Source organism: Furipterus horrens, unplaced genomic scaffold (assembly GCF_987537825.1).
Source record: "Furipterus horrens unplaced genomic scaffold, mFurHor1.1.pri manual_scaffold_6, whole genome shotgun sequence".
Classification (NCBI taxonomy): Eukaryota; Metazoa; Chordata; class Mammalia; order Chiroptera; family Furipteridae; genus Furipterus; species Furipterus horrens.
In genome coordinates, this window is record NW_028327176.1 from 30,091,198 (window position 1) to 30,109,043 (window position 17,846).

A 17,846-nucleotide genomic window follows, 5' to 3' on the forward strand; every position below is an offset into this window, starting at 1 on the left:
TACTTGTTAACTATACCTACAAGTATCAATGACATTGGGAGGCTGGAAAGAGCACTTCCAGCTCTGGTGATGGTTGGGGGAGGGTCCATACAGTTTTCCTAGGTAAAGAGATGGCATGTGTGTTTGCGTTCGGTTTGGGCCACAGGTAAGACAAGGTGTTTCGTGCAGGCTTTTCTGGTCCTCAACGGTGGCCTAGAATTCCTGTGGCATTTAGCATAAGTGTCTCTTGTCATTAATTTTGTGCCTACATCTGAGGCCTTCTCTGGACCTGGTTACTCCATTTAATCCTAATGGCAGCCTTATAAGGTAGGAAATATTATCCTATCCTTTCCCCTCCACTTTTTTCTAATGGGTGAGAAAACAGACTCAGATACTGAGATGGCCAGTACAGGTTACATGCACAGCCCATGAGAGGCAACACTGGACCTCCGACCAGGCCCCTGGCTCCAGATCTAGACTTTACCATTCTAGTAACTACCTGCTGCTGCCAGGGTCTTGCCAGGATGCTTACATAATCTAGTGGCTCTCCGAAGGGAGCTGTGTGCTGTTTGATTTGCCAGGCAGCACCTAACACAGACTCAACAAAGGAGATGACATGACAACAGGACTCATCTTAGCGGGTAACACAAGGCAGGGCTACAAGCTAGGACCTTGCAGGTTCCCGAGCAATGTGACCAGATAATAGAGTCCACACCTCAAAGTTTGAAACCTACTTCTACTCTCCTCCTGACTTATCCAGCTGCTCCAGTGGTAGTTTTGCCACCGTTTCACCAAGTGTCATGGGCTTGGTGGCTGTCCACACTGTCCTGGAGGGTGGGTTGGCAGCACCTGTCCCAGCACTGCCTCCAAGGGTTTTATGAGGATACAGAAAAGAGATGGACACTTGGAACCACTGGAATTACCTTTATTTGGTGCTTTTGTTATATAATTTTGTTGTTATTGCCCGTTTCATTGTCTGCCTGTAGCGTTGCTGCTCCTTGATTTGTTGTCCTGGCTCTTGGTTCATTTCTTTAATGCCATGTGTGGGGCAGGAGTCCGCATCCTGATTGGCTGAGCTTAGGGCACAGGGGAGGCTGGTGCAGACGTGAGTCTAACACTGTCCGGTCAGTCCCCGACGACTGCTGTCGCTGCGTGCGGCGCACGGCACAGTCCACATGCATCTCGACTGTTAAACTTCCCAGGTCTCATTCACCATTTTTAAAAAAAAACGTATCTGAACTATATTGCTTTGGTTATTTTATTAAAACAGCTGACTTAGTTCTTGCCTGCCATGTCAACATAAGCACTTACTAAGCCAGCAAAACTTCTCAGTGTGTTTTTCCCAGAGTCGATTTTACCCTCAATCTTCATTTTCTGCCCGTTCATTCCTCTGCCCCAAATCTGCTGAAACTCGGTGGAGAAGGACAGCTACTGGGTGTGGTTATGAGCTGGCAGCCACTACATTATGCTGAGTGCCTTTCAAACCTTAGCGCATTTAATCTTCCCAGTGGCGGAGGAGAAGCATCTATTAGTAATTCATTTTATAGGTAAAGGAAACAGAAAAGACAGGGCGGCACGGCTAGTAAGCTTGTGATTCAAAGATTTAAAAGGCCTATGACCAAAGCCTATGGTCCACTGCCTAGTTAAAACAAAGGGGCCGGGGGGGGTCCTATACTAGTTGTTCAAAGACCTATATTCCCACCTCGCTTCTGCCATCCTCTCCTGTGACATTGGACAAGTGATGAGCTTCTTCGAGCCTCGGTTTCTCCCATCAGAAAAGTGGGAGCTGCCCCATCTCATAGGCTGATGGTGAAGGTTCAGTGGGATAGTTGGGGTTCGTGTGGAAGCAGGAGCAGGGTGTCCTTCTTGGAGCTGTGAAGTCAAGAAGGTTTTAGTAATGTGATGCAGTTACTTGTTTTAGGCCTGGGGGAGCTCTGTTGGGAGCCTCCTGTAGTACAAGAGGGCCCGAGCTGGCAGGGAGAAGAGGAAGGAAGAAATGCATTACCAGCAGAAGAGGGTATACAACATGCACAGAGAAGGATCAGCTGAGCTTAAGTGCTCAGCCACAGGGAAGCGGGGAAGCGTACAATGGGGATTAACGCAGGTCCTGCAGAGCTGATGTGCTGGGTCCGGGGACTTCCTGCAGGTGCTTCTGCTGTGTGCCGCACCTCTCTGAATTTCAAAGAAATCTCTGTTTTTCTCTCTGTGTGTACATGCACATGTGTGTGAGTACTTGCGAGGCTCCAGCTTTGCACACTTGTGAGCCTGTATTTTCCTTAAATGAAGGTGAAATTCACACAACATAAAATTAATCATTTTAAAGTGTACAATTCAGTGGCATTTAGTACATTCACAATGTTGCACAACCTCCACCTCAGTGAGATTCTAAAACATTTTCATCACCCCAACAAAAACTGTATTTTTTGAAGGGCCTATTCTGTGAAAGCACATTTTTGAACTACATTAGGTCATCCTGATTTTGCCTGCTTGCCAAGAAGCCTTCCTCATCCTCAGATGGAAGATTTTACTGTAGGTTTGACCAAAGAGTGTGGTTTAAGTACTCAGATTCCCAGTGGGTTTGTTAGCATGGTTTAACTCCTCTGCTCAGCTTGTCTGCCTCATCTGGGCATGGAAAAAATCAGCAGTTCCGGCTTAATCAGAGTGTAGTTCCTTTCTTCTCTTACTGCTTGGCTGCTTGCCTTCCTGGTATATTAAAAGGCCAGTGAGAGACTTCAGTCTCCTTAAGCCTCTTCCCGAGCCTCAAAGGCAGAGAAGGGTAGGTGTTAGTTCATAGTTAAGGAGAATGGTGTAACCTCTGGATTTGGCCCATCCATTACTTACAGTTCTGTGTTGGTGTTCCCCTTCCCTGGCCCCACTCTTGCCCCCACCGTAGGAAGCCGAAGTGACCTGCATTCACAATGACCAAAGGTCCTCTGTAGCCCATGTGTTGGAAAGGGTAAGTGGGCTGCCTCCATGGAAGCATGAGGCCTGGTTATTATTCATGCCTCCCTCTAAATAGCTAGTCCTGGGTAGTCTCTGCTCCAGAGCGATACAGGGTCAAAGCAATGGCTGATAATAGAGGGGGCCCCTGAACAGTCATCATGAGCTTCAGAGAAGGGGCCCAGTGAACAGCAGCTATATGCTGAGAGAGAGAAGGAGGGAGGAAGGAAGGGAGAGAGAGAAAGCAGAGGAATAGCAGAAGGAAAGGGGTGAGGAGCCTCCTTGGAGAATCTAGGGAATACTTCATTCTGATGGGACATACTTAGGTCATATGCCCATCTGAGAACCAGTGACTTTGGCCAGGGGGTGGGGAATGAAACTCCATCATTGGGTTGCTCCAACCAGGAATTCTTTTAGCTAAATAATGGGATCAGGGTCCCCAGGGGCATGTGTCTAGATGAAGAAGAGGTGGGTCCTGAACAAAGTCAGTTTTGGGAAGGTGGAAATAGGAGAAGGATGCTCAGTAGGCAGTCAACAATATTCTTCACACCTGAGACTTTTCTCTTTTGAGCTCTCATTATGCAGAGACAGGAGGGTTGGAGCCGTAGATGCACCACAGAATATCCCTGATCACAGGAGGCAGTTTTATTTTTGACTGAGTGTGGTGACAGCAACCTGAGAAATTAGAATGTTACTAGAGAAGTCAGATACTTGATTCACCTTCTCCAGCTTTGTAGCCGGTGAAGGAGGTGCAGGCCAGCACTGGGCAAGCCAGCCGTGATCTGGCTACACTTTACCTTTCTGATTTCACCCTTCCACCTGCTACCCACAATCACTCAACAAGAATACAGTAAGCATCACCATAAGCCAGACTCTAAAGAACAGTCCCCCTGCTTTCAGGGTGTCCTGTGGAGATTACAGATAAGAAAAGAGGCAGTCTTACTACAGTGTAAGAAAGGGAAGGACAGGAGAAGCTACGGGTGCTACAGAAGTACCTAGCACCAATTAATCAGAATGGGAGATTTGTTGAATGAAGAGATTTCTAGACCAAAGCCTGAAAGATGAGCAGGAGCTGCCCAGGTATGGAAGTGTGGGGAGGGAAAGGATAGTGAGACTGGTTGGGCAGTTGACTGGTTTGCTGTGTGTTTGGGATGGATATTGAGGATCTTGAGCCTGATGCTCTTTACTGAGATGGTGAGCAGAGGAGGAATAAATGTTTAGTTCAGAAATGTTGAATTTGAGATGCTTCTGGTTTAGACCAAAGGGGAGGCATCTGGAAAGGGGTCTAGAACTCAAGAGGCGGAGCGCTCCTCCAGATATACCCTCCTGACAATTTTCTCAACATCTCAAGCTTAACATGTCCAAAATTGGCCTCTTGAATTTTTTCCCTAATGTGCTTCTCCACCCTCATTATTCCTCGTCTTCCTGTGAAGACATTATCCATGTGGCTGCACAAGCTAAATCCTGAATTATTCCAGAGACCTCCATGACCTAGATCTAACCATACAGCCAGCCCATCATGCAAGCCTGAGTTTACTTCCAGGATATATCCAGAATCCACCATTTCTCTAGCTGTCAACTGCTACTATTCAATCCAAGCCACCATCTTCTCTCACCTGAATTATTATAATACTCTCTGTCCTTGTACTCCTGCCCACTCCTGGTTCATCCTCCACAAAGCAGGCTGAATGGCCTTTAAAAAAAAATTACATGACTCCCCTTTCTCCACTTTTTATTGACTTTCCATTGTAGTAGGCCCTGATGACATAGAATGGCTAGTTCTCCGACCCCACCTTGTCCCATTACCTGCAGGGCTTTCTGCCTCAGGGCTCTTGCACACGCTGTCCTGTATCTGGCTCCAGAAACCTTCCCTCAGGTTAGATGTCACTCCTTCTGAGAAATCATCCTAGTGATTCTCTCTCTTAATACAGTAGTTTCTCTCTATATCGCAGTTCACTTATTGCAACCTCGCTGTATCACGGGATTTTTAAAAATATTATATTTAATTATTTATAGCAGATTTTTTGCTATATCGTGGAATTTTACAGGACTGTATACATATGTTGTTAAAGTTACGTAGGTTTAAGAGTGTAGAATATGTTTAAGAACATAAGTAGTGTTTATAAAAGTGTGGAAAAGGTTAATAAGGGAGTGACAAAGGTTAATAAGGGACTGGGAATGGTTTATAAGTGTGTGGGAAGGGTTTATAAAGCCTTAAAATATATATAAATACTAAAATAAATGTAAGATTCCTACTTTGCAGATTTTCACCTGTCATGGGGGTGTCTAGAACGTAATACCTACGATAAGTGAGGGAATACTGTACCTGGCTCTTTCTGTTCATTGCACGTATCCCAATTTGTATTTATGGTTATTCTTGTCCCAGTTTGTTGAATGCCTAGCTCAGTGCCTCAACCAAATCACACTCATGCCCCTTTTATAACAAATGTTTCTCCTTTACCTATCCTCAAATGAAATCTACAGGAAATATAACCTCTCTATATACATAACTTTAAATCAATATAACATCCTACCAGTAAATGTGACAGAAATAAAAGGGAAGTGATTCATCATAAAAATATTTCAGCATTAAATTCCTAAGTTCTCTGAGCTGAGTCCTCCAGAAATCATAATGAAGTAGTCAGGTACCTATACCTAGAGGTAGAATTACCACGAATGTAACAGCTTACAAATGGTGACTAACATAGTTGTGGTTTATTGATAATTCAGATACTAAGAGTGATATTGCCAGTGGTATACATTTTCTACAATGGTAAGCAACTCCTGTAATGTTTTGAACAAAATAAAGTACAGTCTACTTTTCTCCTTCAATTTGCACTTAAATTACCTTCCTAGAAAATTCATTATAACTGTACCAAAAAAAAAAAACCCAACTTTGCTTTTATATACACTGGGGTTAGGTCCTGGATTCAGGTAATTATGAAAGGGTTTTTCATGTTCATCAGTGCCAGGCAGTACACCCACCAGCCATGCACACAGGTTACGTAGCACCCTGGCTCCCTGAGCGCCAGTAGGGATACCATATATACCATTTCACATCTGAACGGAAGATTATGAAAAAAAAAAAAAAGCCAAATATTTGAAAAGTTTTGAAAAATAGTTCTCTCCTAGGAATTTATAGCACTTGAAAAAATTATTTTTGCCCCCCCCCCAATTTTTCTCCCCCATTTATGTTGACAATCAAAAACACCTTTCACATTTTCAAAACTGCCCCTGGAGACTTCCAGTCAAGATGGAGGCATAGGTCAACACAGCCACAACCACATCAAAATTACAACTAAACTAAAGAACAACCTTCACTCAGGACCATTAGAAATTGAGTTGAATGGAAGTCTGACAACTACAGAATTAAAGAAACCATATCCATCCAGACTGGTAGGAAGGGAACAGATGCAGAGATGCTGAATGGGCTGGTTCCACACCCACGTGTGGTGGATAAAAATGCAGGAGGGATATCTTGGGAGTGAGGATTCCTAGCCACACACCAGGTCCCCCTGCCAGTTCGGGGTTCTAGTACAGGAAGATAAGTCCCCACAACTTCTTGCTGCAAAAACCAGTGGGGATTGAGCCAGTGAAAGAAACTTCTGGAGTTTGAAGCAGTTCCTCTTCAAGAACCCATACAGACTTACTCAAACTCACACCCTCTGAGCTTCAGCCCAGGGCAGTAACTTGAAAGGCACCAGTGGCATACACAGAGAAACTGAAGGCAAGAACGGGGAAGTAGCTTTCTCCCAGACAAAAGTGCTGGCAGAGGCCATTGTTTCTTTTCTGAACCCTCCCCACATAGAGCCACAGAACCTACAGGTGGGTGCCATATCTGAGATTCCATCAACCTGGCTAATATTTTTTTGCCCCACCATGGAGATCCCCTGAGGCTCCACCCCACCAAACTTACAGGCCCACCCAAGCTGTTAACAGTGGCTTTTCTATATGAATGGCTGGTCTTGGCTCATGCTTCACAACTTCCTGAATTCTCTCAAACAAGCAACAGCTTGTTCAAAACTGTGAACAATAAAATGGCAAGAAATACATATCTATCAACAATTGAATCTAAAAAACAAACTGAGCAAGAACAGAGACAGAATCATGGATACGGAAAGCGTTTTGATGGTTGCCAGATGGGAGGGGTATGTGGTAGAATGAGTGAAGCGGTGAGGGAATTAAGAAGTACAAAGGGATAGTGACAGAATAGCCAAGGGGAAGTACAGTATAGGAAATGGAGTCACCAAAGAACTTATAGACATGGCCCATGGACATGAGCGATGGTTTGGGGATGGCCTGAGGAAGTGGGGGCGCTGGGCGAAGTGGGGCAAAAGGGGAGAAATTGGGAACAACTGTAATAGCATAGTCAATACAATATAACTTTAAAAAACAACAGTCCGCAGACACCGTAGCACTGCCCCAGGTGAGAGGCACTCGCTGCCTCCTATGTCACACAACTCCATGAGGGCGGGGACCCTGTCTGTTGTTCACTAGAGCATTGACAGTGCTCACCCCCATTACTTGTTAGAATAAATGAATGAGTGAATATTCTATCAACATGAAATTAGTGCCAAGAAAGTTAGAAAAGGAATAGACCACATAGAAGCATGACCTGACACTTACCTTCTCTCTGCGTGCCGTAGGACAGCTGACCTCCGTTTTAGTGAAAGAGACTTGCCATTAGAGCTCCAGACAGTGTAGAATTTCAGCTCTAAATCCTCTACAACCAGGGAAGCCATCTCACCATGCACAAAAGAAACTGCACTGGCTCTGAAGTTGTGGTTTGTCTTTTTTTGGAAAGTCAGCGTGTCTGTTGAAGAGCTCAAAACACTTGACCATTTATCTTAACGTGCGTATACTATATTTATCCTGCCTCACAGATGGAGAGCTACAGCTTGCCTGAGGCCGTATTTAGCTAAATCTTGATCTTCTTGCCTTGTGGGGTCAGCTTAGATGAAACAGAATCCTGAAGCTTGATTTTTTACCCAGTCGCTTAAATGTCCTCCCACGTTAAATCTGTTACTAGGGCTTCTCACCAGGGTAAAAAGTGTTCTTTTGAGCATTTTTAACCATGTAATGTGCGATCTAGTTGAGCCCCTCCTTTTAGAGAAAAGGAAGTGCTGGTTCATAATGACACAGTTAGATAAGGGCAGGGCTGTCTTCCTGCTATAGCACATTTCAACTTTCCTTTTTCTCCAGCTAACCTAAACAGGAGTTCTGGTCAATCAGGTAGTCAAAGGGGAAGGTAGTGACGGGAAAGGAGCCAAAGATCTGGTTCGCTAGCTCCTGAATAATTGATAAATCAATTGGGAGCCTGACTTATTGTAAATCAAAATATGTGAAGATGACAGTTGCTGAAGCTTAGAAGCTAAACCTTCAATTTCAATAATTCTTTTACTAAGAACTAATCAGGCCAGATATATATACACACATATATTTGTGTATATATAGATATAGATACATCATTTCACGACTGAACTGAAGATGGGGAATAAAGCCAAATATTTGAAAATTTTTTGAAACACAGTTACCGCTTAGAACTTTATAGCACTTAAAACAAAATTCCTCTTCTTTCTCAAATTTTCTTTAGTTCAGCCATAGTAGGAGGTGGTAGACAAATTCAATAAACTCATCACTGATATATTTTGAACCAAACTTATAAAAATGCCCAAAAGAGGACCCAACTCAGCTTCCATGAAAAACACAATTATTGTGAAGGCGGGTGAAAAGTGATATTTTCATTTCACAAAGTGAAACACAGAGTGAACTCAAAAGTGACAGAAAGAACTCCACAAAGGAGCTGAGGTTTCATAGACTACTAAGATTGATTGTAGGTATGTTTATAATTTGCATTAGATTCATGACAAAACATTTTTCATCTTCAGAAGCTAGCTTCAGTCCGTGTGGCCTCTTAACTTCAGTCCAGCACCCTTGGGACTGCCAGTGTTTCAAGAGCCATGCCTGACACCTATTTTGGGCTTCTCGCGAGAAACAGATGTTTCAGATGAAGATTACTACTGTGTTGTTTCTTTGTATACCACAAGCCACCACTTGTCAGGGGCTTTCTTCATTGTCTTACGTTGCAGTATCTCTTCAAGTAGTTAGAAGCTGTTTTAGACTTTAGAAATCTGGGGCTTGTCTGTTAAAGGATTATTCACTGGTGATCCCACTATTTATCTTTCAAGTTTGTTACAGAGAAAAACTTGTAGGATTTTATAAATGATTTATTTATTAAAGTAACATGCTGGATTATTTGGGAGTATAATATGTTCTTATAGCACTTTATGGCCTTCAAGTCATTTGTCACTGATCTTCTCCCATTTTACAGACAGAGAAACTAAGCCTCTAAGAAGTAAGTGGTTTGACCAAGGCCACATTGCTAATAGGTCATATATGTGCCAGTCCTCTCCATTCTTTAAGGCCACCTCTTCTGAGAAGCCTTTTAAAGTCCCCTAATTACCGCTCTGGGTATTTACCACATTTTGACATGTACTACAGTGTTCACATACATTTGTCTCCCTTGCCATGAACTCCTTGAAAGCAAGGACGGTTGTAAATGTTTGTGTGTCTCTCCACCTATCAGATTCTTGCTCCTCCTCGGTGCTAACATTATGCAGGTTCCCACACCAGCACTGCGATTTCTTCTTTTCGAGGCTGTGGCTTTGAGGTCTGCAGAGCTCCACTGAGGTGTGCGAGTACCTAGTGGGTACTGACTGTTATTGCTCATTTAAGCTCATTGCTTTGTTTATGACTTACAGAATTTTATGACAGAGCCTTTCAAGTGTTTATTAGGTGTTATATAAATCAGATGTGATCTGAGTTGTGTCCTCCCTTCATTTGCATAATGAGTGCCCTTCACACCATTCTGGACACACAGTAGGTGCTTATTAATGTTTCTTTGGATTAAGCGTTTATATATTCACCTGCCCAGGTTACACTTTTCTTTCTCCCATTATTGTATATGACTCTTTTTATATGTATATGTTTCGAACTTCCAACTAAACTATAAGCCCTAGAGAGGACAATTATTTCTTGTATTTATGTCTGTCTATCCTTAGAACATCTTCCACACAGTACAATCTCAGTAAATCTTTGCTGATTGATTGTAAGTGACCAGTGTGTGATAGCATACCAGTTAACAAAACATGACAGGGCCTGTGCAACCCAATGTGAGTGGTTTTGCTTAAAATTCATGTTTCAGATACGTACTTTAAGTAGACATACACATGCTAAAAGATATGTATTTTAAAGAGAATTCACTGAAGTAGGAGGGAGCACCAGGTCCACATGAAGGGGACAAAGGTCGTTTAGAAGCGGGGATGGGGCATTGGATGGCCATGGGCACTGCTGGCTGAGCTGTATGTAACCGGGTCCGCTCACCCCCCAGCCCCCATGGCCACCACTACAGTTCTGTACATTGGGAGGTCTTCTGTTTCCTCTTGGGCACATTTATTCAGTGTCCTTTTGTCTGTGGATCCTTCTCAGGTGTCAATGTGTAATATTTTTCAAGGGTTAAGTTGTTGTTGCAGATCAGAGACTCTTGACAAGAGTGAAGAGCTTGATCACTAAGCTACCAGAAGACAGTTCTAAAAAAAATGGACTCTTCTGAAACTTAGCCAGTCTGTCAGAAACTAAAGCTTTTACTAAGCAGTCCAATAATCCTGTTGATCGAACTCGTGATTATTTTTCATGGTTTTGATGTAAGACAGTTGTCTTGAATACGGTTTTCTCTGCTGAGAAAGTTCCAGTTACCATGCTGAAACGTCTAATAACCTACCTCTTTTAAAGAACTAAATATAATTGATCTGTTAATTAAGAGGACACTAGAGAGTTGGCATCCTCCTACAAAGCAGGAGGTTGCTGGACAGTGGGGGTCGGGGGAGGTTAGAAGGTGGAGGGACTGAGCAAAAAGGAAAAAGGACTCATGGACGTGGACACCAGTGTGGTGACTGCAGGGGGGAGCGGGTGTAAGGGGACTAGCTAAATGGTAATGGGGAAAAATACAGTAAAGATTAAAGGAAAAGAAAATGAAGTTTGGACTTTGATAAGTGGTTATTTAAGATTAAGGGCAGTTGTTCCACATTTAACTTTCTTTGTGTTGTCAGATTTACACTTTATATCTGGAGATGAAATTTCTTTATCCCCAAATCCAGAATTTCATATTAAGAATTCACTCAAGATACTGCACAGTGGATGTAAATTTTATATGATGCAGGGTACAGTATGCATAGGGGATAATTTATTTTTTTAATGTGCTGTCTATTATTAGACATCTAATTACTCAGGCTGGATGGAAGCAGAAAGGTCTCATTCTTGTAATAACTGCCAATTATTTAGTTGGAGATTACAGGCAGAAGGAGTTCATTTTAAGTAGTTCAGACATAAGCAGTAACATTTGTTTTTAAGGAGTTCTAAACATACTTGTTGTCTTGGTTTTATTTTTTATAGGCCAAATCCTTCACATTTTAAAAATTTATTTTTTATTAAAGATTTTATTTGTTTATATTTAGGGAAAGGGGAAGGGAGGGAGAAAGAGGGAGAGAAACATCAATGCGGGAGAGAAACATTGATCAGTTGCCTCTTGCACGTGCCCTGACTGGGGACCGAACCTGCAACCCAGGCATGTGCCCTGACTGGGAATTGAACTGACGACCTCCTGCTTTGCAGGACCATGCCCAACCAACTGAGCCACAGCAGTCAGGGCAGATCCTTCACCTTTTAATTATTTCAACAAAATCTTCAATTTAACAGATATCTAGAAATTATTGGTCTAATTTCTTTCCTTTGTGCCCCCCATATCCCTCTTTGAGAAAAGTCAGTATTTACCATGGTTATGAAAGCAATCCATGCAACACTTACATTCTATAGAATATTTGCATTAATATTATTAAACATTTCTAGAGAAGTTTGCATTCACTTTTTATTCTTTGCAATACCTTCTAGAGAAAGAGTGCACATTTTATTTCCCTGATGAGGTAAACTTGCTTGAAAAGTAAAATTTCATTTAAAAAATCTCATCTGGTTTTCTTAGAAATACTATATTCGATAGTCTTAAGGCTCTTGAGTCCCTAAGTGACTAATTAGTATAGTCATAATATTCTCTTTTATTAATCTGAAAATTATACTGTGCTCAAGAGACTTCAGTTTGATTTGTCTGTTTTGATGCCAGTGTAGAAAATTTTATTTCTCACTAAAGGAGTTTCTTCTCTGTGGTTGGAGAGAGATGCAAAACCAGTACTGGTGTGGGACTGCATGGATTTACAGAAGAATAGGAGAATCAGTTTCTCGTGGGATGAAGAATTTATGTGAAAAAACTGGAGTGTGTTATGTGCCTGGCACTATGCTGAGGGATTTAGTTGCATGATTTCATTTATTCCTCATAATCCTATGAGATAGTATCCCCATTTCTAATTCTGTGAAAATTGGAGATCTAAAGATGAATGGGGGTAGTTTTTTTTAAATTAAAGATTTTATTTATTTATTTTTAGAGAGGGGAAGGGAGGGAGAAAGGGAGGGTGAGAAGCATCGATGTCAAAGAGAAATATCGATTGGTTGCCTCTTGTACGCTTCCTGGCTGGGACTGAAACCTACAACCTAGGCATGTGTCCTGACCAGGAATCGAACCGGTGACCTTTCAGTTTGCAGGATTATGTTCAACCCACTGAACCGTGCCAGCCAGGGCAGTGAGGGGAGATTTTTAACAAGAACACTCCATTCCCTGACCACACTGAGTTTTCTCTCTGGAATGTAGAGTTGCTGGGTAGGTGCTAAGATTAAATGCTGTCACTTTTACCGCGCCCCCCCCCCCCATATTGACATGCAGTTTAAAATAGGCAGCAGGGTACAGAAGATATATTTAATGCACCCAACCATACTATTTTACACTCAAGCTGATTTTTAAAGACATATTCTATTTTTGATAGGAGTCCTCTGATAGGGGTGAAACTTGCTTCATACCCTCATTACTTGATCTCTTCATTAATTTCTTAATAGAGCACTGCTTTATTCAAAACCAATTAGAAGCCTCTACTTTTAAAAATAAAAGGTAAATAAAAATAAAGGGTAAAGACGATTGGGGATGGCTTTTCCCTTCTTGTGCTGTGATAGTCTACACCAGAGAAACCTTCCAGTGCCCATGGCTCCAGACTGTGGGTGTGTCCGTTGGAAGCATCACAGAGAAACAGAAGGGTTACCTCCGAAGTCGAGACTTTGAGACGTTATTATGCTTGAGTTGAACATTTCCCTGAGAAAAATGTTAGGAGATGACATGCAAGAAAAATTGTTCCATGAGGGAAATACTGCTGCTGAAACTCCGAGTGGAAGATGTTCTTAATATTTACTCCTTCAGGTCCACGTGCACTGCAGTTCTGGTAGTGAAGTGGGTCATTTAAGAGGGGTGGTGGCCTCGGCCCAAATTAAAGTTTCCTTGAAACCAGATGAGAGGCTCGTCCCAACAAAAATAGAATCCTGACTCTGTTCACTTACTAGAATGTAAATAAGCAGAATTTTGTGTCGTAGAAAATAGTGTAAGCAAAACAGGGTCTTCCCTGCCTTTTGTGATAGATGCTAATGCCGTCACATCTGCGGCCCTTCTGTGGGATACAAAGCAGCAGGTTAAAATCACATGGCAATCTGATGTGTTCAGATCTGGAAAGATCTCCAAGACATGCTCAGGGGTGCAGAACAACATGGATCGCACAATCTCTTCTGGAACAGGTGCTTGAATGTGTACAGTTGTAGGTATATACATGCATAGAAGAAGAGCTGGAAAGATACATGTGGAAACATCTCCATTCCAGTTATGGAAATTTAAAAGGAAAGGGTTTTTTTTTCTTAATTCCCTCTATATGTTTCTATCTTTATATTTTCATTCACTCACACATGCACACACACACAATTTTTAAAAAACCCTATATAAACAGGGAAAGCAAAGATTTAAGGTCTCAGTGAATATGTACGGTGGGTAAGGCATAAAACTGCCAGGGTCTAAATCCCATCTCTTTTACTTATTCCTTACACAAGTTGTTTAACTTCTGTGCCTCAGTTTACTCAAATGGAAAACAGGGATAATGGTACTTATGTTATTCTATAGTTGTTATGAAAAATAAGTAATACTTGGAAGAGCATATGACTCAGTACCTGACACAGTAACCTTTCAGTACATGTTAGTTATTATAAATAACCCTTAGATAACATCTCGCTAGCAATTCTTTGTGCAAACTTTTCAGTGAAAAAATATTTCCAGTGACAGCTTTTGTAATCACAATATATTTTCTCTAAGTTTCATTGTAGTTGTCCATGATCTTGTCATATTTTTACCCCACTGGTATTCAGACTTCAAGAGGAAAAACAACAAAAATGAATGGGATTATCTTGCTTTATTTATTCGTTTGTTTGTTTGTTTTTAGAGAGAGGGTAAGGAGGGTGAGAAAAAGAGGGAGAAAAACATCAATGTGTGGTTGCCACTCACACAACCCCCACTGGGGACCTGGCCCGCAACCCAGGCATGTGCCCTGACTGGGAATCAAACTGGTGACCCTTTGGCACTCAATCCACTGAGCCACACTGGCCAAGGCTGGGATTATCTTGATTTATGTAGAATGCCATGCATTTCAGTTGCAGAACACTCCTGACTTTGTTTCTTTGACTGTGCTAATCTGATGTACATATTATTAGTAAACTAAAGAAATAGAAATGGAAATAATGAGGTTCTTCTTTCTTCCTTAGGAAGACTATGATCGTCTGAGGCCTTTATCTTATCCAATGACGGATGTCTTCCTTATATGCTTCTCTGTGGTAAATCCAGCCTCATTTCAAAATGTGAAAGAGGAGTGGGTGCCAGAACTTAAGGAATATGCACCAAATGTACCCTTTTTATTAATAGGAACTCAGGTATGTCTGCTTTGATTTTACTCATTCAAGAAGACTCTCTCTGGCCTATCTTGTGGTGTTGCCCTGAGACAAAACGGTCCTAAGGATTAGCAAATGGTATACATGTTTAAGCTCTATTGTAAGTTATAATGAATTCTGTCACATTTTTGGAAAAAGTGCTGAAAGAAAGCAATTCTATTAGTTGGTTTTAAAAATTAAGCTCCTGTGTGTAATCTTTTACTGGTGTGTGGGGATTAAGTGGGACTACATGCTTTCATTCATTTTTAAAGACTTGTAATATTATGGGACATTATTGACCTTTTTTAATTAGATTGATCTCCGAGATGACCCCAAAACTTTAGCAAGACTGAATGATATGAAAGAAAAACCTATATGTGTGGAACAAGGACAGAAACTAGCAAAAGAGGTAATGGAACCTTTACAGAATTTGTACATAAGTGTAAAAGTAGCTAAAGTAATACTAGAAGCTAGCATTTATTGTGCATTTACTATATGCCAGGCACTGTGCTGAGTGCTTCTCATGTCTTTTCTCATTTAATCCTTGCACCGACTCTGAGGCAGGTCAGCCTAGTTCCTTCTTTTACTTAACAGAAAACGGAGGCTTGGTGATGTCAAGTAACTTGTAAGGTCCTGCAGGTAATAAATGGCAAAGCTGGGTTCCAGTCAAGGCCTGACTCCAGAGCCCAGACTCTTATACCACTAACAGTATTTTCCTAATAAGTCATGTGTAGAAAGAGGCATTGGAAAAAGGTGCTGATCCTTTCTTTTTTTTTTTTTTTTTTTAAGATTTTATTTATCTATTTTTAGAGCAAGGGGAAGGGAGGGAGAAAGAGAGAGAGAGAAACATCAATGTGTGGCCTCCCCCCACACAACCCCAACCGGGGAACTGGGCTGCAACCAGGCATGCGCCCCAACTGGGAACCAAACCAGGAACCCCCTGGTCTGCAGGTTGGCACTCAATCCACTGAACTGCACCAGCCAGGGCAGAAAAAGGTGCTGATCTTTAAGCCCTTTGTAACTACTTAAATATTTGTACTGTGCTAAGTCAGGCTATGTCTTCAGTTAACACTCGTGGAGTAGGCAGTGGAGGGACATAGGGCGACAGATTAAATCTGCAGTTAAAAAAAAAAAATTATGGCTAGGTTTGAAATGAAATTAGTTGAATTTTCCTCCAGCCTTTTTATGAAAGATAGGAAATAGTGGCATTCTAAAAAATAGATAACTGTGATGCTCATAATATATTTTAACTTATATTTTTCCTCGCCCCAAAGCTATGCTTACTTTTTTCTCCTTTGGGCCCTAACATTATTGGATTCTATTTTTTAGATGTGACTTTAATAGGTCTTTGGTGGAAACAGATTCTAATAAGGTTCTTTAAAGTATACTATCAGGAAGCAGAACAGAGTAGGAAAACTTTTGGGAGGACAGGTTTTTCTAAAGCAAAAGATAAATAGCTTCACTAACAAATCACTTTAGAATTTCCACATATTCAATTTAGTAATCTTGGGGAGAAAAGGAACTCCTAAATGCCATAAAGGTAAAAATCATAAATGAAAATATTGATGATTTAACTATATAAAAATTTAATACATCAAATGCCAGAAATAAAATTAAGTCATATAACATACTTGACATGTATGGCAGAAAAATGGATTAATATCCTTAATACACAGGAACCCCTTGCATGTGAATTGATCAGAAAAAGACATATATCCCCAAAAGAAAAGTGGGCTAAGGAACATCAATGGAAAATTCAGCAAAAAAATACAGATTGCCATTGAAGATAGAAAATATGTTTAAACTCTTAGTAGTCAAGTATAAGTTCAATTTCCACCTGTAAAGTTGGCCAAAAAAATGAGACATGAATTATAATAGACTCTCTTTCAGGGGTGTAAGGAAATGGGCACTCTGTTGTACTCTGAGTCATTGAGTAAAAGCGGTCTTGACAACATACAAAAGCCTTAAAGTCATGCATACTTTTGATCAAGCAATTCCATATGTAGGAATTCATCCTAAGAAAATTATTTGGATGTGCTTAAAGAAATGGCTACAAAGTTGCCCCCTAAAACCCTACATCTATTAAAAATTTATACTAGTGTATCGAGTTGTTCAAATTCATTATGTAGTTTAAGGAAAAAAAAGTGGTGGTGAAACAATATGATCCCATTTTTAGGCCTCTCAGGAGCATTGGCAGTTGGTTCCTCCATGAAATACTTTCACGTGGCTTGCCTGAATGCCCTCTCTTGGGTTTTTTTTCTCTCTTCGTGTTGGCCTTTCCTGTATCTTTTCATCTGCCTGTTTCTGGATAATGGAGGGTCCAGGGATCAGCCCTCAGCTGCTTGGAAGTCTTTTCTTCTATTCCACAGTCATTCTCTAGGGCAAGGTGAGCTTCTGCCAGTTTTGTGGTTCGAACAATCTTCTACTGAAGGTTCCCAAATTCCTGTCTTCAGCTGGACCTCTTCCCTAAACTCTAGACTTGGTTATCCAGCCATGCACGCGACAAATCCATCTTGGTGGCTGAGCATCTCAAAGTTAACGTGTCCAAAACAATTCCTACTTTTATCCTCTGAGCCTCTCCTTCCAGTTACTCAGGTCAAAAACCTTGAAGCGACACTTGACCTTGCTGTTCTTATATGATACAGCCAACCCTCTAAGTGAAACATACTGCTCTACCTTCATAACACATCCAGAATCCAAGTGTTCCACCTCATTCCCTCCCCTATCAGTCAAGTTCAGGCCCATCCATCTCCAGCCTGGATTGCTGGGACAGTCTCTTAACTCTCCTGTCTGTGCCCTCTGTTAACCTGTGCTCAACACAACATCCCCAGTGAGTCTTTTAAAATAAGCTCCATTGGGTCACTGCTCTGCTCAGAATTCTCCAGTGGCTCCCAGCTCATGCAGAGTCAAGGCCAAAGTCCTCACCTGCTACCTCTCTGCCTCACTCAGGCACAGGGCCCCAGGTGCATGACCTACTTGCTGTTCCCCAAGGTCTTCTACCTCAGGACTTTGAACTCTTGTTGCTCCCTGGAGTC

The 17,846-nt window shown here is 41.6% G+C and overlaps 1 protein-coding gene across 1 annotated transcript in view; it reads left to right on the forward strand.

Moving 5' to 3' along the window:
- The window catches only part of RHOQ (ras homolog family member Q), a 40,323-nt gene that overhangs the window by 17,888 nt on the left and 4,589 nt on the right, over positions 1–17,846 (forward strand). Inside the window, exons 3-4 of the mRNA XM_090281245.1 lie at positions 14,650–14,814; positions 15,125–15,220. Coding sequence (XP_090137371.1) covers positions 14,650–14,814; positions 15,125–15,220 — 261 coding nt within the window. The remainder of the gene's footprint in view (positions 1–14,649; positions 14,815–15,124; positions 15,221–17,846) is intronic.